The 20,823-nt window shown below is 46.4% G+C and overlaps 1 protein-coding gene across 1 annotated transcript in view; it reads right to left on the bottom strand.

The window, feature by feature from the left end:
* Vwa3a (von Willebrand factor A domain containing 3A) overlaps positions 1–20,823 on the bottom strand; it is a 53,405-nt gene that overhangs the window by 18,888 nt on the left and 13,694 nt on the right. The window contains exons 3-16 of the mRNA XM_021635692.2: positions 20,381–20,505; positions 20,199–20,276; positions 19,208–19,262; positions 13,758–13,853; positions 12,898–13,004; positions 9,401–9,526; positions 8,680–8,788; positions 8,429–8,494; positions 7,452–7,577; positions 6,934–7,069; positions 6,729–6,832; positions 4,729–4,809; positions 4,251–4,345; positions 2,902–3,021 (exon numbers count right to left, since the gene is read on the bottom strand). Coding sequence (XP_021491367.2) covers positions 2,902–3,021; positions 4,251–4,345; positions 4,729–4,809; positions 6,729–6,832; positions 6,934–7,069; positions 7,452–7,577; positions 8,429–8,494; positions 8,680–8,788; positions 9,401–9,526; positions 12,898–13,004; positions 13,758–13,853; positions 19,208–19,262; positions 20,199–20,276; positions 20,381–20,505 — 1,424 coding nt within the window. The remainder of the gene's footprint in view (positions 1–2,901; positions 3,022–4,250; positions 4,346–4,728; positions 4,810–6,728; positions 6,833–6,933; positions 7,070–7,451; positions 7,578–8,428; positions 8,495–8,679; positions 8,789–9,400; positions 9,527–12,897; positions 13,005–13,757; positions 13,854–19,207; positions 19,263–20,198; positions 20,277–20,380; positions 20,506–20,823) is intronic.

Genomic DNA, 20,823 nt, shown 5'->3' on the forward strand with positions numbered 1-20,823 from the left:
GCCCTCCATTCTTAAGAGTTTCAGGAAGCTGCTGGATCTCCCAGAAATTTCTCTCTTTTCCTTCTGACATGATGGACAAGCTCCCTGGAGAAGCTTGTACCCCCACTGTCCCAGCTGCCCTTCCCACTGCAGGCCATCGCTTTCACACTTCTGCCCAGGAAGGTTGCCTTGCTTTCCTCCTGCCACTGTGGCGGTATGTCCCTAGCGGTCAGTTCACAGACCTTCTGTGGCACTTGGGTGTTAGAAATCTAACAAAGAAGCAAAACATCATCTTGTTTCATTGACTTTCCTAAACTTGTAACTCTTTGTTCTATGTTTTTCATTAAAAATGCGCAGGTAAATATGTTTATAGAAATGGAGCTATTCCATACCTATAATTTATAACCTGCCTCCTTCTGTTCCTTTGGACATATATATGTATGTAAAATATATGTACATATATATATATGTGTATACACACACACACACACACACACACACACACATATATATATTCCCTGTAGTGTAGGCAGGGAGATGAGCATGCTAGGCAAGAGCTCTATCACACCCTTCCTTTGTCTTCCCAGCACCATTCTCTGCTGTTTTCCTCCTATGCTCTGGCTTCCCCTTCCTGTTTTGTTTTGTTTTGTTTCACTCTCTTCTTTTGCCAAATCCTGGTGCTCCCTCAGTACTCTCTGTCTTTCCTCTTCCCTACAGGGGCAAACACTGTTTCGGCTTGTAACTGGGCACCAGTGTCTCCCTAACCCATGCTTCTCCGCTAGGACGTCTTCCTGGAGTCCCTGCCAGGACATCTTTTGAGGTCTCTGATCTTTTGAGATCTCCAGACTTTGCCATGTTTGAAACTATCTCTCCAAACTGATTCTCCTGTCTTTGTCTCCCGAGTGCTGGAATTGCTGGTCACTGTGCCTGGCTAAAACCTCCTCTTCTGCCCCTGGACCGTTGGATCCCACCCTTCCTACATACTCTAGAGCCAAACTGCTACTCTCTCTGGCTTGCAGCTCTCCAGCGCTCTCTCTTGCTTCCCCCTCATTGATTCCCTTTCAGCCTGGGTGCCACATCAGGACTACAGCGAAAGCCCACAGGCCTCTTTCCCTCTGGCGTCATACCTCCTTCACATTTGAAGAGGGAAACCTCATCATGTTTGCACCTTGTTTAAAACTCCTGAGCATGGACCTGCATAAATTCTCCACCATCTGGCAAAGCCTCTTGTCTGTATATTCCCCTACAGTTCCATCATGCCTCACATTTCTGTGGCCCTTCCTCACTGCACACCATACTTATGAGGGGGCAAACCTTTTCCATCCATGAAGACCCAGCTAAAGAAGCCTTTCCTCCAAGAAGATTTCTTAACCTTCCTGGGCCCAGCCAAAATGGGCTAAGCCTGCCTTCCGTCCATCGTGATCTATGGAACCTTCTACCAATTCATCAGGAAACACCCAACAGCACTTATTTCTTAACATGTCTGCCTCTGCCTCCCTGAGTGCTGGGATTACAGGCGTGCCTGGCTCATAGCAGGTTATTAGTGAGACCTTGTTGAACTGGCAGTTAGATAAACAGATGAAAACATTGTATAAACTGTTTCTCTACGGTGGGGAGCAAGTGAGAGGGAGGAAAGAGGGATAAGAGAAGACAATATGGGTGAACATAAAGAAGTACATTACATACATACATGACAATGTCATAATACAATCCATTATTTTTGTGTAACTAGCATGTACTAATAAAAGGAAAATGTTGCCCTAAGTATTTTTCATTAGAATTTATTAAGGAAAGATTAGGTCCTAGCCTATTATGTAGTACTAATCGCTGACTTAATAGATTGAAAACATACCCTGTGGGCTCCTTTTAGGTCTTCTCTAGTTAAAATGGTGTGCAATTAAAAATACGTATTTTCTCTTTTTGAAACAAGTTCTTACTATGCATTCATGGCTGGCCTGGTACTTACTGTGAAACCCATGCTGGCCTCAAAATTGTAGCTCTCAAATGCTGTGATTACGGGCATGAACTACCATACCTCGACCCCCAAATGCTGGGGTTTCGGGTTTGTGCTAACACACCTGACATATAGTGTCATTGAATTGAATAACGTATGTATAGGATACATAATTACATATAAAATTTTCTTTTTCTAGTTTTTGATTTTTGTTTGGTTTTTGTTTCTTTGTTTGTTTTGTTTTTTGAGACAGGGTCTCTCTATGTAGTTCTGGCTATTCTGAACCTCACTATGTAAACTAGCTGGCCTCGAACTCACAGAGATCCTCTTGCCTCTGCCTCCCAAGTGCTGGGATTGAAGGCCACCATGAGAGTATATACAATTTAAAACCACATTTGTAATTGACAAATTTTAAAGTTACCCGTATAACATAAATAATTTTTAAAATGAATATATATTTTAGAAACTACATATTATAATTTTAAAATGATAGTTTTAAAACTATAGCTGAAGCTATACATAGCTTCAAGTGTTGTTTACTCTTTATTTATAAATTAGAATGAAAATGTAATTTAGAATTGGAGTACTAAGTGTTTGCAGTGCTTGCTAGAACCAGCCTCAGACTAAAACCAGGGCATGGCAGGGTCTCTCCTCTTTCTCTGCTGTGTTTACTAGTTTGAAAGCCAAATGGGGTAATGAGCTGAATTACATTACCCTGGTTGATCAAGTCATGTGTTTTTTGGGGCCACTTACCACCTTTGCCCCAAATAGGATAGACCTGCAGCCATTCAATTATTCAAGACCCAAAACAAGATCACCAGAATCAGATAAACTGATGGGCGCCTTAGGACGCTTGACCCTCCCGACACCATTGTTTGTGGTCCTGCTGTCTGCCTGGAGCCTCTTCCCGGTGGTGGCATCCACACAAGCCTCTCCCCGCCACCCCAAGGGGAGCTCCGGGGACTCACGCGATGAGGTTGAAGTGGTCTTTGTTGGCCAGCTGCTCCTCTAGCAGCAGTCGCAGGGAGTGCTGGATATGAATAATGTACGTGGAACTGGTCACTGAGACGTCCAGCAGCACAACCACCCTAAAGAGAAACACAAGCTTCAAGAGGCAACCCGAATCTCTCAGATAACGCCTGTTCCATCCCAGTTTACTATTTAAAGATCTTTCCAGGTTTTCGTGTTTTTTTCACACCAAACTCATAGACGGCCAAGAATCTCTGTGGTCTGAGAACCAACAGCTATAGGTTTGTAACAGGCTGTTGTGGGACTCTGTGTCTTTCTTCTGTAATGGGGGCCCGTTTAAATGCTGAGGACTGCATGTGCTGATTTTCAAGTCACAAAACCTCTCTTCCTTTCGGTGTGTCCCTACAGAGTATTTACAAAAAAGATTCCTTACAGTCAATTATAAATCATCAAATAAGGTATACTGGGACATCTCCTCCACCCCCATTCATCATCCATCATTTCTTCTGGCAACAGTATCCTCATTTCTCCCTGGGAAACAGTACTCTATCAGTTCACGTGAGGGTTTTTGTTTGTTTTTCAAGACAGGGTTTTTCTGTGTAGTCTTGGCTGTCCTGGAACTGGCTCTGTAGACCAGACTGGCCTGAAAAACAGAAATCTGCCTGCCTCTGCCTCTTGAGTGCTAGGATTAAAGGCAAGTGCCACTACTGCCTGGCTCAAGTGAATTTTGTGGAGCTGGCACACATCATGCTTCAGGAGTGGGTATTTGATCCTGGGCATCCAGACTATGACACCTCCCAGCTAGCCTCATGGTCCATAGATGCTTAAGCCCTGGAAATGCCAAGCTGGTAGAAAGTGGTTCCATAGCTATATTGCTCACTTGTAGGAAAAATCCCATCTGAAAACAGAACCCACATAGAGAAAAGGCAGAGCTGAAGTATTCTTACGACATGGAACCTCTGGATCCAGCTACACAGCTAACAAGTCTAATCTAGAATTCTTAGTTATCTTCATCAGACTTTATTTACTTTGAGCATCTGCTAACCTCTTTTGTGTGTGTGTGTGTGTGTGTGTGTGTGTGTGTGTGTGTGTGGCAATATTAACCCGGGCTAGCCTCAGATTCTTAACCCCCTTGCCTCAACCTTCTAGGAGCTGGGGTCACAGGTGTGCACCACCAGGCCCATCCCCCTGTTACTTATAAATGAAAGAATCTTGAGCTGCCTTGACAGCAGTTGACCTGAGTGATGGTGGCTCTGAGGCCACCCAAGGGAATGATGAGTTGAATAAACATTTGAGTCACACACCAAGACCCCACAAGGAGCAAGAGTGCACTTTGAAGGATCAGTACCTCCTTTCACAGACAGTGCCCCAGATTCTTCTGCTGGCTAGGGAGAGCCACTGGAGCCGACTCTCATACATCTGCACAGCTTTCCCGATCTGCTTCTGTAAAAGCACGGGCCACCGTGAGTGAATGTGCCAAGGATGACAATTAAAGCTCGGGGCTGTGAGGAGGAGAAGCACTCCAGATGGCTTCTGGAAATGGTGCATACAGGCAGTAGAAATATTTTGCTAAGTCGGGTGCAAGTCCGTGATGTGAGCCCGTCACAAGACTAGGAAAAGAAGAGCCTAAATATTTCCTTCAAATGTGGGACAAGGCAGATATCACCCCAAAAGATTAGAGACTCTCATTTGGGGCATCCATGTCGCTACCTAGGGAGGTGCCCCTAGGAGGAACACACAGGAAAGTTGACCAATGGCTTGTTGTCTATAGAGGTCATAGCACCTTCCTGCAACCCAAATTCTAATGGACTGGACCCATTGCTCACCTGGTACTCATAGAGTGAGCGTGGGTCCACATGAATGCTCTTCATTGTTCCATCATGCCATTCAAACTGCACCATTGCTCTCTGCACTCGGGCATTGGTAGAATGGAGAACAGGTAAGCAGACGAATGAATGGGAAGTAGCACATTTATACAGTAGCTGGGCACTGGGCTCTCCAGCTCACATGCACGAGACAAATGGGTCCTGGACACCTCTGGAGTCAGATTTCCCTACCCATCCACACAGGCCACCACTTGGCCTTGTAAGTCTTCGGGAGAAGGGTCCCCTGAATGAGCCAAGCCTGACAGCAAGGCAGATATATTTGGGGAGCGGGGCAGGGATTGTCCTCTGAACATCAAAGCCATTAAAGCATGGTTGGAGGGTTGTAGAATAAAGAGTAGAATCAGAGATGTTAAAACATACTGGCATCTAGGTGCGGTGACACACACCTTTAATCCTAGCACTCAGGAGGCAGAGGCAGGCAGGCAAAGCAAGCTCCAAGCTAGCCAGGCTACACAGTAAGACAAACAAACAAACAAACAACACACACACTCTCTATGGTTTCTTAACATTTGAGAATCTGGACAGACCTTACCTATTTGCTATCCTGTTTGGTCATGCTCCATCAAGCCATCACTTTTATCTGTGGCTTCACTTAGGTTAGTTTATGAATTACCATTACTGTCCACTTCCTACATCTCTCTCTTTTCTTTCAGCCTCCCATCTTCCCAATCATCTCTCTCGCACCATTCTTTGACTTCACCATTTTTCCATCTTTTCTTGAAATTTTCTTTCATCCTTTTGTATTTTTTATGTTAATCTATCTTCCCATTTTCCCCTTTCATACTTCTACCTAGGCTAATTTTCATCCGTCCATCTACCTATTCATTCATCATCAATATTTCCATCCATCCATCCATCCATCCATCCATCCATCCATCCATCCACTTCCCCACCTATCTACCCATTTATCTGTTCATTCAACCATATATCCATCTATTTGTCCATCCACTCACCTACATTTCCATTTATTCAATATTTCTATTTTCCAGTTCATCCACCCATTTATCCATCCACCCATCCATCTAATCATTCAGCCCTTATCTATTCATCTAGATAGCCACCTACTTTTCTACGAATAGTCACCAACATTTCCATCCACCCAAATACACATCATTCTCTTTCTGATTTCTAATTTTCCCTTCATTTGCTCATCACTCAGCCATTCAGGGGAACAGTCCTTGACTGTTTACTTGTAGTAGACTTGAGGACATGGAGTCAGAGAAGAGAGTGTTCTAAAGGATCATACTTTGTAAGGCTCCATATGCACAAATATGTTTTAGCAGCTATTCAACACGTGTGTACAAGGCAGTTGAGGGCAATAAGAAAACAAGTCTGTCCTATTTGGGTGGGGTGGAAGACAACATTCGTGGATGAAATGACCATGGCATCAAAGACAACCTCTGGTACCTTCTTCAGGAACCCCACTGGTCTCTTCTGAGTCTCTAACCGAGCCTGGAGCTCACCAAGTAGGACAGATTGGTTTGCCAGTGACACCAGGGAACCTCCTGTCTCTACCCCTCAACGCCCAGTGCTGGGCTAAAAGTATGCGTGTATTGCCATGTCCGGCATTTTTACATGGGACTGAAGATCAAACTCCGGTCTTCCATGCTTGGAAAGCAAACCTTCTAGAGACCGAGCTATCTTTCCATTTTCAGATCTTTGAAAAACAGCAGTTACAGTAAATTCTTTGCTTGCTCGTTTATACTTTGGTGCTGGGGACTGAGCCCAGGGCCTGGTATGTGTTGAATAGATTCAATCCTGAGCTGCATCTCCAGCCTCATCACACTAGATTTTATAAGCCCTCTAGAGCCCTGGATGGAAAGCCTGAATGTTACCCAGGCCCTCACACCCATGCTGGGCTGGCTTTGCCCTGTGGCTTCCACTCTCTCGATGTAAGACAGGATGGGACAGGACTGGAGAGGAGCTTGACTTTGAATTACCTCGTGGATAGTAGCTGATACAGTTTTCTGGAGAACAGGCACAAATTCTTCCACATGACTGAAAGTGTTGGGTGCCAGAACCTGATAAAGGTTTAACTTCTTAGCTGAAAAAAATAAAACCAAGCCAGACGAACAAAAATGCAAAATGTTAGCATTGAGGCAAAGGGCCCAAGTCTGGGCCCTGGCTTCTCTAGGGATTTAATACCTTTCAGACCATTGACCTTCAGCCATTCTGCAGAAGTCTTGTCCAAGTCCGGGAACTTGATGTTGAGTGGGGTGTCATGCTTCGGGGGTTTAGGCAAGAGACTTGTGAATGGCTCTTTGGCAATCTCTGTAGACATCTGTGTGCAATTTAAAAACTCATGTTACACAATTGTATTTTAGAACTGGAAGGTTCTTCCCCATTTATCCTCTTAAACCATTAGCAAGTGGTTTGAAGGCAATTCTGCTGTCCCTTCCCATCATTCTCACTCCCATCTCTGAGGATTTTCTGAATTTTCAGAGAACAGGAAGTCATCTGCCATGGCTTAGACCACAAGGCTTCTGGAAACTCAAGTCACTGAGGGAGCCTTGGCCTGGCCTCCCTTCCTGTTATATACAGTTTTAAAGTAAAAAAAAAAAAAAAAAAAAAAAAAAAAAAACCAAGGCCCTAAGAGGTTAATTCATATAGTATGTCAGCAACAGAAAGGCAATCCCAGCCATCAACAATGGAGTGTCACCTACTTCCTTGATCTTGCAGACCATTTCTTCACTAGGGCTGCTGTGACTCAGGGCTTGCACCTGGCTGAGGAGGTTTTGAGCCTTCTGTGTTTCTTCTAGGAGCTCATCCACATCCCTACTGGTATATAGCTGGGGGCGATGGAAGCAATGAGCTTTCTAGAAGTCACAAGAATGTCAGTAGTTGCCACGGTAGGGAAAGGCAAGCAGCCAATTCAATTCCCAAGGTTGAGTGGCTGTCTATTTAAAAGTGGGGTAATAATAAACCAAGGTCCATATACCATACAGACCTCTCCTCTCCTCCATTATCCCCCCCATCTCCTCCCCCCATCTCAGGATAGGGTCTCTCTATATAGCCCTGGTTGCCCCAGAGCAGGCTGGCCATGAACTCACAGAGGCCTTCCAGCTATGTAGCTGGCCTAGAACTTGAGATCTTCCTGATTCCCAACAAGTTCATCAACTTGACAGGTTTGAACCACCATGCCCCACCAGACTGAACCCTCCATCAGCCAGATGGAGCTGCTGTGTGTTAACTCTTACTACCTCTGCGACACAGTGTAGGCTGTGTTTAGCTGTTAACAGGGGCGAGGGCATGAACGAATGGACTTCCATGGACTGGAGCACCCCTTCTCCCCTTTTGTGAGTCTCTCCCAAGAACGGGGCTTATTTAGGGGAGAAATTTGGAGCCATTGTTTCAGTCTGGGGGCTCTGGTGGGAGTTGAAACAAGCTGGGGCTGTGTTCATATTCATAAAAGGGATGAAGGAGTCTGCTCAATTGGCTTCAAAATGTCTCTAGATTCACAAGTGTGGGACCAGCCCATCAGACAAGCTTCCCACAGAGCTTATGACTTCAGCTTGTCCCTGTTCTCTGCATATTTTTAATGTCCTATGATTTGACCTGTGCGAAGTCACTGAGCGTGGAGTGCAAGCATGACAAAGTGGGGAAAGTGGGCACATGCATAGCTCGTCTTCGGAAGGCTTACCTCTGATTCCGGGCAGTAGCAGTGGTAGTAACCCCCAAGTGCATTTGTGAGGTTCTTCAGAACAGCCTGGGAGGGAGGGGGGCAGTGACAGAGTCAGCCATGCCTGGCAAGGCCACACTGATATCCTGATGAACCTTTCCTCCGCTGAACTTTCAGACCCTCCTGCCCCTTCCTGTTCACCAAAGGGAGAAGCGGGTGCAAGAGAGGCATGCTCCAGTCCATAGCTTTGGGGCCCAAGTTCAGATACTCACAGAGGGCACGTGATTATCACAGTTGTAGGTGGTGACATGAATGAAGAGGTCCCGTCCCAGGATGGACTGCTGGATGTAGTCAGATAGGAATTCAGAAGGCTGATCTGGACTGGGGAGCAGACGAAGAGGAGGCGTGGCTATTCCCAGTGAAACTGTGCTGCGAACATCCCAGTAATTTCCCGGGAACGCCTCACTTGAGTGTATGCATGTGTTTGTGTATGTGGTCGTACATTCATGTGTGTGTGCATGTGGAGGCCAGTAGCCCATGTCTTATGTCTTACCACTCTCTATTTTCTGAGGTAGGGTCTCTCACTAGGCCTGGTTAGGCTGTCTTGCTGGCCAGTAAGCCCCAGTCATACCTGTCTCTGCCTCCCCAGTGCTAAGATTACAGACGTGCAACGGTTCCTCCCCCCTCCCCCCATGGGTTCTGGGGATCTGAACTTAGGTCATCATGCTTGAAAGCACTTTACTGAGCTACCTTCCCATCCCCTTTACTCATTTTTAACTGATCACCTCTGTCGCAGGTCACCTGGGTAAGATGCAGGGCTGGGTGGCCCTGGCCACCCTGCCCAGGTGTGTGGGGGTGGCCCAGGAACACAGTTATTCTATGAAATGTCTGTGGAACGTCATGCCTGGTGATTTTTTTTCTTCTTGGACACCGTTTGGGTCATCATGCTCCTTCATGTAATCTATTACCTTCCTAGTGAGAAAGGAGACCTACCAGCTCCTCAATATGGCCACCAGAGAATTCAGTTCCTTGTGAGCGAAGACTTTCTTCAAGGCTTGCAGCAGGTTGCTGCTTCCCCTGGGCTGCAGCTTCTTTACCCAGAGCCTGAGTTTCTGGAGGCTGGAAGGAAAAACAGCAACCTAACTCCAGTCACGTGCAACTCGATGACCCGGGTCTCCAGGTTCGCTCGGACTAGGCAATAGCCTCTGAGGCTCCATGCTTGGACAGAATGCTCAAACTGCAGACTGGGACTTGTTCTAAGAACTGTCTGTGTGTGCTTTTGCCATTGTGTGACATTACTGACTGTTCTTATACAAAGCGAGATGGTGTAGCCTACCACATACCTAGGCTGTATGGTATGTATATGTGGGACAGACAGGCTATTGCTTCTAGTGTTGGGATGCGTGGAATGAAAGGACAGTGAGGCAAGCACAAGGGAAAATAAAGCAGTGAAGGAGATGAGGTGAGTACAAGACGAGGCAGACACTGGCATGACCCCATGTCCTGTTTTACAGCAAACATTTGTTATAAATAGAAAGGGTGCTCTCGAGAACATTAATCAAAAGCACAGGAGGAGGGCTGGGGATGTAGTTAAGGAGAGCTTTAGCCTAGCATGCTGACGCCCTGGGTATCATCCTCAGGATGAGAGGGGAAATAAGCATGGTATTGTAGATATACCAACCAAGAAGACAGCTATTTACTGTCATTATCAAGCATTACACACTGAACCAGAGTTGTATTGCTTGCTGGAAGCACAGCAGCTCTGGCAAGATAGGAAATGTTCAGCTCTGTTATCTTCGGTTCCCATTCTTATTTTAGGCATCTATCCAATTTATCATCCATCTTCTCACCTATCAATCCATCATCCATCCATCCATCCATACCTGGTTGGCCTAGAACTCTCTATGTAGACCAAGCTGGCCTCAACCTCACAGAGATCTGCCTGCTTCCACCTCTCAAATGTTGGGAGTAAAAGCCAGCACCACCATATCCAGCTCCATTATAATTTTATGGGGCCACATCAGATCTGTTGTTTACCAAAATGTCCTTACATGGCATGTCTCTATTCAGAACTCTTGAGCACCGGGAGCTGAGCCTCTTCCTCATAGCTCTTCTGGGAGCTGATGTTGGCATGAAGAATGAAGATGATCTCTGAACTCTATAAAGGCTCTAAGAGCAAGAAGGCACACGCCTGCGTAACTATGTCCCGTGCGGCTTGAAAACCACTCACTGGTAAGAGTGGACCTGGCTGAACTCAGATGTAACACTTCTGCTCTTTCCACTTCAGCTTGACAGAAGGATCATCCCTGGTGAGGGCTTGCCTTGTATCTGTAAAGCTCTGGGTTCAACTCCAGCACTACAATGAAACCCTAGTTTAGTGCTTTCATTATTGTTGCTGTCACGTTCCTTTTTGCTCCTACAGTGGTGGGGCTGGAACCTAGAACCTTTTACATACCCCGCAAATGTTTTCGAGGTGGGCTTTAATAAGACTGTCTTACTTTTGCTGCATATTTTCACTGCTACTTCCTAATTATGGCAAGTAATACAGACTTCTCAGTTATGTTATTTACAGGAACTTTCTTTCAATAATATAGAATTGATGTGATAAAAAAAAATTAATGGCACATGCGGCACGGCAGAGAAATGACACAGGACGTAAGGGAGACCCAGCGATGACTGAAGCTGAGGAGCTACTCTCAAGTCTCAGGGTGACTTCCTTCGCCTAGACAACAGCTCTGAGAACAGTGGGTATCACTTGCTTTATTCTGCAGGAGAGAGAGAGTAGCAGAGCTGTGGCCTAGGCCAGGCTGGACTGTCCTCTCCACAGCTGTGCTGGATAAAAGAAAACTGAACCTTAGGCTTTTGATTGTTTTTACTGTGTGTAAATTTATTTGGGGAACAATAGATTGAGCATGCTATGCTATGCATGTGGAGGTCAGGAGTCAGTTCTTTCCTTCCAATCATGTGGGCTCTGGGGGATTGAACCCAGGTCATCATGCTTGGTGGCAAGTGCCTCTACCCTAAGCTTAGTTCCCTCCCCTCCCCCGGCTCTGCTCTGAGCTTTGCAATTCCAGCTGGGCATGTTCCCTGTGCCCATATTTCCTCATTTACAAAATGGATATTATAATTCTATTGAGATGCTGTGCATTTTAAATATGCTCCTACTTGTAAAGTGCCTACCATAGTATACCCAATACCATGGGGTCAATCCAAGACACTGTCATCGTGGGGAACAAATTTCCAATTTCTGGCAAAAACACACATTCTTATGTGCCTCCTTCCAAAATCCCCCAAATCCCACACTAGCCTGCCCAACTACAGGGCATCTATGCAATAGAATAGTATGTAGCCACTACCAGGGAGATAAGTCTAGACGCAGTGATAGGAAATAACAGTAAAAACTGGGCGAAAAGCCACAGCACAGACCAGGGTTGTGAGCGTCTGCTGATGCTGCTTACTTATCATGGTCCTAGGAGCAGGGCCTAGGCCAATGCTCTAAAACAGTACCACATGCCCTTTGCCCTCCTTTTACTCTCAGTTACTATTTTGAGAGAGGGGTCTAACTAAGTTGCCCAGGCTGGAAACTCTAGCCCAGGCTGACTTTAAATTTACGACGCTTCTGCCTTAGCATCTTGATTAACTAGATACAGGCATACACCACCAGGCCAGCCACCTTGCTTCAGCCTAAAGCAGATGGAACTCGGGTGTGTGTGTGTGTGTAGCACATCTGTGGAGACAGCTATAAAATGTTATTATGGGGCGGGAAGAGTGTGCGTGGCCTTACAGAGGAGATTCAGTCACTATTATTTAATCCATTCGGATTGTTTGGGTTATTTTAAACATGCATGTGCTATTGCTACCGTAATAAAGCTATCACTTCTAGTTTGCTGCACACAAATGGTGTTTGGGGCTGGGGATGCAGCTCAGGGGTAAAGCACTCGGCCGGCATGGTCAAGGTCCTCGTTCCATCTTCAGATCGTCAAAAATGAAAATAGGAAATAAAAAAAAAATAAAAATAAAAACAAAAGTAAAAAGTAAGCAAGCTGTCTTGTGGTAGTCTTATCCTTCATTCTGTAAGAACTTGTGGAGGTGACCGTCTTTCCATCTGTTGCCTGACTAAGTTTCTGCTCTTGTGACTCCTTGCTGTGTGCTCCCCTATCTGTTGTAATTTGGGGGTTTGCGTCTTAAACATTCAATGAGCTGTTAGAGACAGAGATCAACGGGCAGTGTTTGCCCAGCACGTACGAAGCCATGGTTTCCATCCATGGCATCTCACCCACCAGGTACACACCCGTGACCCCAGCACTCAGGAGGGAGAAGCAGGAAGACCAGAAGTTGACAGCCGTCCTCAGTGGCGTAGCAAGCTTGAGGCCAGCCTGGGCTACGCCAGACCCTAATTCAAACACACACACACACACACACACACACACACACACACACATTGACCCAGAACAAGTGCATATCCTGGTGGAAACTTGGTGGCCACTCACTTGGAGGGGCTGACTTCCACGGGCTCAGGCCACAGGGCTTGAGCGGTGACGCCAAAAGACAGGACATACAGCTTTTCCTTGAGGCTCAGCTGCTCATCAATGAGATTCTGTGGATAGAAGGACAGGAGCGGCTCAGAGAGCCAGGGCTCTGTGGAACCTGGCCACACCCTCTGGTATGGGCAGCCCTCGTGGGCGGGGGAGTTGAGCTGTGCTAAACAGGGACAAGTGATAAGTGAGGACGGCCGTCCCTCATGGAGCCTCTCAAGCTGGTCCCTATCTCATCCTATAAGCGTTTCCTTGGAGAAGCGCCCTCCCACGTCACCTCACATGTCTGTCTGTGCCAGAGGTAGCTCTCCTCCCATCTTGACAGCTGTGATGGGTTGCCGTATTGACCTCCTTGCTTTGCAGGGGAGGTGCCAGGGGCCCACAGCCCGAGAAGGGCGAAGGTAGCTGGGATTTGACTCCACTCTTCTGCTTTGTAAATGCCAAAGAAACCAGGGTAGCTTTAACATCTGGAAAAGGCCAGGAGCCTGGTGCTCTGCTGTACTAGGGTGCAGCTGGCCCCACAGATGCCAGTCTGTATCCTGTCCTGAGGGAATGTGGGCTTTTGCAGGGGTGGGGGTGTCTAGCTGGGAGGTTCTGCTGTGAGAAGAATACTAGAAGTTCACACTGCAGGCGAGAATGAGTCTGCGGTGAGGTTTTACAGATTTCCACACATTTCTTCCCCTCGAGGTGCTAATTGAGTGAGAACCGTTCTTTGTGAATGGCCCTGTTTTGCATTTGCTATAAGCAAAGAGAATTTGTACCGCAGGCAGGGGAGGGTGGAGAGAGAGGGGTGGGGGAGTGTAATAGAGACTTACCGTGAGGTCATTCTGGAATTCGTCTTTCAGAGAGTTGCTGACCTGGGACGTGTCGATGAGCAGGCCCACTCTTGTTCCCTTGATGAGGCCAAATACCTAAAACCCAAGAGGAAATGCGCTGAGAAGCAGCCCTGCTCTGCACTTCCGTGGCAGAGATGTGAACACCCCTCTCACTGCAACAGAGAGGCAGGTGGGAGCCTCATTCTCCAAGGGGAAAGCAAGCCTTGAGGTCCTGCCCGACGTGGGCTCCTGCCCACTGTCTGTTCTGGGTGGTGGCTCCTCCTCAAGCTACTGACAAGCCTCACGCTGCTTCCAAGTAGTTCTAAGGAAGCATGCGTCGGTGGAAGCCATGCCTGGGCGCTCATGCTATCAGGTTATCCTACCTAATCCCTTTCCGTCCCTATTTCTGCTTTGTCTTCTCAGTGGCCATGGTATTTCTGTGAGTTCCTCATTAGGCATCTGGCAGTGATTACTCTCAGCACGTCAGTACTGTCAGATTCCACATGTGTGTGTCTATCCTGCAGCGAGAGCATCCGTGGGAACAAGAGATCTTATTCACACGAACGCAATCCTGCAGAGGCAGAAGGTAGAGGCCTCATTCCCTGCGAAGGTCACTGTTCTGACAAGAATGAGGATTTGACATTTTCTGTCCTTTCTACAACGTCTCTTTCCTGAACTTCCTTAGCAAGTGATTTTTTTTTCTCCATTTTTGTTCATAAAATAGAACAGAACTAAAAAAACAAACAGCTTCCTGAGGTTGGGGTGCTTACTGCACAGCCATGAGGAACTACCTGGGTTTGTAGCCCTAGCTCCCACATACAAGCTGGGCAAGAAGCACATGCTTGTAACCCAAGAGGCTGGGAGGCCAGAGACAGGTGGATTCTGGGAGCTCATTGGATAGTCAGTCTAGCCTAAATGGTGAGCTCCAGGCTTAATGAGTGACCTGGTCTCAGAAACTCAGGTGGAGTGATAGAATAAGATCCCTGATGTCAATCACTGGCCTTATTGCACGCATCTGTACATGCACATGAATGTATAACCAGAGAGAGGTTTGTGAGATCTGGCTGGAATGACAGACTTTTAATCCCTCTGGCTGGAATATGGACACGCCCTTAATACACACCTTTAATCCCAGGTGACAGAGCCAATTACCACGAGATCCCGGCCCTAATCTATCTATAGACCTATCTATCAACAGATACGTATCTATCTATAGATCTATTATTATTAGCACGTGGTGAAAAGTTCTGAAGGAGGAGACCTGCTTAAAGGGACATGGTCACTGGGGTATGTCCTTGGGATTTATGTTTTGTCCTGTGCCCTGTCCTCTCTCTCTGTCTTCTTTTTCTTCTTCCTCCTCTCGCTTTCCCTCCCCTCAACTGCCATGAGGGCATCTTTGCTCTATCACATGTTCTGCCTCCTCACAGCTTAAAAGCCAACGATGGGCCGAGACCTCCGAACCCAAAGACCAAAGTCAATCTTCCCTCCTTTATTTTCCCCAGAGGACTTTTGTCATAGTGATAAAACACTAACACTGATCTTTAAGTTGGTGTGATGACAACTAATAAGTGGGACCTCATGAAACTGAAAAGCTTCTGTGAAGCAAAAGACACTGTTGTCAGAACAAAACGACAGCCTACAGACTGGGAAAGGATCTTCACCAACCCTGTACCTGACAGAGGGCTGATATCCAGGATATATAAAGAACTAAAGAAGTTAAAAAGCCGGGCTTGAGAGATGGTTTAGTGGTTAAGAGTACTGACTGCTTTTCCAGAGGACCCAGGTTCAATTCTCAGCACCCACGTGGCAGCTCACAACTGTCAATAACTCCTATTCCAGGGGATATGACACCTTCACAGATGTACATCCAGTCAAAAGACCAATGTACATAAAAATAAATAAATTAAAAAAAAAAAGAAGTTAAAAAGCAACAAATCAAGTAATCCAATTAAAAATGGGGTACGGAACCAAACAGAGCATTTTCTATAGAGGAATATAGAATGGCAGAGAAACACTTAAAGAAATGCTCAACATCCTTAGCCATCAGGGAGATGCAAATAAAATTTACCCTGAGATTTCACCTTATACTCGTCAGAATGGCTAAGATAAAAAACTCAAGTGACAACACTTGCTGGAGAGATTGTGGAGAAAGGGGAACCCTCCTCCATTGCTGGTGGGAATGTAAACTTGTACAATCACTCTGGAAATCAATCTGGCATTTTCTCAGACAATTAGGAATAGCTCTTCCCCGAGATCCAGCTATTCCACTCCTAGACATATATCCAAAAAAATGCTCAAGTACACAATAAGGACATTTGCTCAACCATGTTCATAGCAGCTTTATTCATAATAGCCAGAACCTGGAAACAACCCAGATGTTCCTCAGTAGAGGAATGGATACAGAAATTGTGGTACTTTTACACAATGGAATACTACTCAGCAATTAAAAACAAAGAAATCACGAAATTTGCAGGCAAATGATGGGATCTAGAAAATATCATCCTGAATGAAGTATCCCAGAAGTAGAAAGACACCCATGGTATATACTCACTTATATAGACCTATAAGATAGAATAAACATACTAAAATCTGAACATCTAAAGAAGATAAACAAGAGGACCCAGGGTAAGATGATCAATCCTTACTTAGAAAGACAAATGGGATAGACATTGGAAGTAGGAGAAAACAAGTAACAGGACAAGAGCTTACCACAGAGGGCCTCTACCTGAAAGACTCTACCTAGCAGTGCATCAAAGCAGAGGCTGAGACTCATAACCAAACCTTGGGCAGAGTGCAGGGAATCATATGAAAGAAGAGGGAGTTAATATGACCTGGAGAGGACAGGAGCTCTACAAGGACCAAATATATCTGGGCACAAGGGTCTTTTCTGAAACTGTTTCTCCAACCAAGGACCATGCATGGATATAACCTAGAACCCCTGCTCCAATGTAGCTTATGGCAGCTCAGTAATCAAGTGGGTTCCCTAGTAAGGAGAACAGGGTCTGTCTTTAATATGAACTCAGTGACTGGCTATTTGACCTTCTCCCCTCCCCCTGAGGGAGAAGCAGCCTTGCTAGGCCACAGAGGAGGACATTACAAGCAGTCCTGAAGAGACCTGATAAGCTAAGGTCAGATGGAAGGAGAGGAGGACCTCCCCTAACAGTGGACTTAGAGAGGGGCAGGGAGGATGGATATAAGGGAGGGAGGGTGGGATTGGGAGGGAATGAGGGACAGGGTTACAGCTGGGATACAAAGTAAATAAACTGTAACTAATATAAAATAAATAAATTAATGAATGAATAAATTAAAAAAGTTGGTGTGCTGGCTGGTTTTTATGTCAACACGACACAAGCTGGAGTCTTCTGAGATAAGGGAACCTCAGCTGAGAAAGCGCTTCCATAAGATCTGGCTGTAGGCAAACCTGTAAGGTATTTTTTAAATAAGTGATTGATGAGGAAGGGCCCCGTTCACTGCCAACCCTGAGATGGTGGCCTTGGGTGCCATAAAGAAAAAGAAGGCAGGGCAAACCGTGAGGATCAAACCTGTGAGCAGCATTCCTCTGCGGTCTCTGCATTCAACTCCTGCCTCCAAGTGCCTGCCTGGGGCCCCTGCCCTGACTTCCCTCTGTGATAGACTGTGGTGCGGAAGGTCTTAGTCATGGAAATGCACAGGAACTCAGAAGGGCCCCACCATCCACTATCAACTTGATCCACATCTGTCCATCTAGACAGCAGCCAGGCTGGTCCTTTGAAATCTATTAGGTCCATCAATGCTGTTTAAAAGGCCCTCGTTTGGCTTTCCCCGATCTGAACTTTTCTGACTAACCTCATGCCTGTTCTCCACATTGCTTCTTCTGTCCTGACACACTGCCCTGATTGTGGCTTCTGGAACATGCAAAGGTCTCGGGACCTTTGCGCTTGCTGATTTTTGTGCCTGGGACATTCTCCACTTTCTGGATTACTGGTCTTACTAGTTACCTGTTCCATTGTCCCTCAGAGTACTTTCCCTGACTGTCCTACACACAGAACTCTCTTTACAATACGCTCCTGTATCCCACTTGCTTTCTTTTTGTTAGTTAAGAACTGTTACTAATTGGCCCTGAGGACGGCTTATGATCTTCTTTCTTTGTCCTCCTCCTCCATGGAGGAGCTCAAGAAAGGTCAGGCCTCATGTTTATTCCCTTCAATCTAAAACAGTACCTGATATTTATCCCATAAATAGTCACTGGATTCATGATTCACCTGGTATTTATCCCATAAATATTCATTGTGTTTATGACTCAAAGCTGAGTTGCGTTAGGATATTGCCAACCCTCAAGGAACCAGAAGTTAAAAATTAGAACTCCTTCTCTTCCCTTTAGACTGTAAAGGGTGGGGAGGATGGGGGCTGGAGAGATGGCTCCATTGTTGAGAGCACAGGCTGCTCTTCTATAGGATCTGGGTTTCCTTTCCAGCACCTGTAGGCTAGCTTATAACTGTCTATAATTCCAGTTCCAGGGGACCCGATGACCTCTTCTGATGCCCTCTTCTGGCCTCCACGGGTGCCAGATATACATATAGTACACAGATATGATTACAGGCAAGACATCCATATACAGAAAACAAAAATAATATTTTTTTTTAAAAAAACCTGCAAAAAATAAAAGTATAAAAAGAGGCCCGAGGAAATGGCTCAGTGGTTAAGAGTATTTTTTGCTCGTGCTGAGGACTAGGGTTTAGTTCCTTGCACTCACATCAGGTAGGACAGCTCACACCTGTTACACCTGTAACCTCTGCTCCAGGGAATTCAATACCCTCTGTTCCCTGGGGGCATCGGCTGTGCCCATGTATGTGGGCATGTGTGTGTACACATGTGCGCACACACAGGAATAAAATAAGTTTTAAATGTATAAAAGCTACCATTAGAGTTTGAAAATACACCATCAAAATTGTTAGGATTTACTCCCAAAATAAGTGCTAGGTGCATCCGGGAGAACTGGAGCCCAGTGATACCAGACAGTATGTCCTTTTCAAGAGAAGTCAGAGAACAAGCATAAAAGTAAAATAGGAAGATGCTGAAACCTGGACAACTAAGGTGGAAACATGGAATGAGAACGAATCCCATTTCAGACCTGATGTGGCTGGCCTGCACACCACTAGCTTGCGACCCTGCTTTAGCTCCCCTGCAGATGGCGCCACACGGTTCCCCCTCGGGGAGCGGCGCTTTGCCTTCCCACGTGTCAACATCTGTCTCCTCAGCCCATGACCGGGCTCTGCTCCCCGGCCCTCCAGCCTCTGTTCAGGCCTAGCCAGTTGGACGCTTTCACCCTTTGAATAGGATGGCTGCTCTAAAGAAGTCTAGCGAGAGTCAGCCCTGAGACTCGGGAGGTGAGGTCCCCTTGACTCCAGCTTTAGAAAGGGCTCTAACCAAGCCGGCTGAGGAAGGTGGGAGGAGCCACGCTGTGCCATTACCTTCTTGCTTTTCTCTGTGAGCCACCGAATCCTCTGCTGGTAGACTTCGATCATGCTGTGGAGACACCAGAACAAACTAACTAACTGAAGATCAAGTAATTGTTTAAAACATTCCGATCCCCAAAAACTTTCTATGAAATCTATAGTTAAAGCATTTTGATAAGTCCCACTGATTTGTCGCTGTATGAATAACAGTTGAGCAACCACCTTTTGGTTAACTGGTTTGACTTTTGGTAATTAAGTTGAGAACAAGACAATGTTTTGGACAGTTGTAAGGATGAAATGAGATCCTGTAGGCAGTCCTTAGCAGAGTTTCTGGCACATTAATAAATTTTAGCTGTTAGTTATTATCCCAAAAATCATCCTGTCTACTGATTATCAGAAGATGTCTGTGAGTGTGTGAGTATGTGAGTGAGAGTGTGTGTGCATGTGTGTGCTAGTTATAATATCATGATTGGTTTACGTGTGGCTGGGGAGATGGGTCAGCAGTTAAGAGCACTTGGTGCTTTTGCAAAGGATCTGGGTTCAATTCTCAGCACCCACATGGTAGCTCACAACCATCTGCAAGTCTGGTTTCAGGGGATCCAACACCCTCTTCAGGACTCTGTGGATGCCCAGCACACGTATGTGCACAAACGTACATGCAGGCAAGAGGTTCATACACCTAAGATAGAAGTGATTGGTTTGGGAGTTGGTCACAGGCCTGACACACATCTGCAAGGTTGGGAGCTGCAGCAGTCTGACAAAGCCGTTAACCGGCAAATGAAGAGGGGACGTCTGAGGCATTCTCTAGAGGGTATGGGGGGTGGTGTTCAAAGGTCAAGAGATGCCAGTCTAGTCCAATGTTTCCATCTGAGAAAAGGACAAACTAGAGGAAGACGAGATAGGCTTAAGGTCCCCTGGAACTGTTGACTGCTCTCAGTCATGTGCAGGCTATGGGATGAGAGAAGGCCTCAAGCTCTGGGGGGCTGGAGAACATGGGTAAACTCACTCAGAAAGCCTCGATTCAAAGTGGCGGGCGGTCTGGGTGGAGAAAGGCGGCCTGGGCACAGTGCTGTCATGCTCGTCCCTGAAAAAGCAAAGCCTTATTTGGGGTTTCTCAGGCTCAGGGCTGGGTGTACCAACATAGCCTTGGGGAGCCTGGGAGGAAGGGTGGAAGGATTTCAGACTTACAGCCCAACTGTGCCCTGGCTTATCAGGTCAGCTAGGGTGAGCTTCTCAGACTTTAAACTGTGAGTTGACAGCCAGTCTTCAGAGTCGTCCGAAGCTGAGTCCTGAGACTCAGTTCCCTGCAGCCTCTACAAGGCAGAAACCAAAGTCAGACAGGGACCAGAGGGAAGAGGGACAGACAAGGGTGTTCTTTGGTTCCCTTCACAGAGAGGTTGTGAACTCTGAGGACCCCATCCCAAGGTATTTTAAAAATTCTCCTTGCTAACTGGACCCAGTGGAACATGTCAGTAACCCTAGCACTTGGGAGGTGATCAAAGCCAAAGCCAGCCTGGGCTACAGAGCAAGGCTCTCACTCAAAACACAAACACACTTTTGGTCCTGGCACTCAGGAGGCAGAGGCAGGCTGATCTACCTGAGTTCAAGGTTAGGTTGGTCTACAGGACAGC

This window comes from Meriones unguiculatus, chromosome 14, assembly GCF_030254825.1.
Source record: "Meriones unguiculatus strain TT.TT164.6M chromosome 14, Bangor_MerUng_6.1, whole genome shotgun sequence".
In the NCBI taxonomy this organism is placed as follows: domain Eukaryota; kingdom Metazoa; phylum Chordata; class Mammalia; order Rodentia; family Muridae; genus Meriones; species Meriones unguiculatus.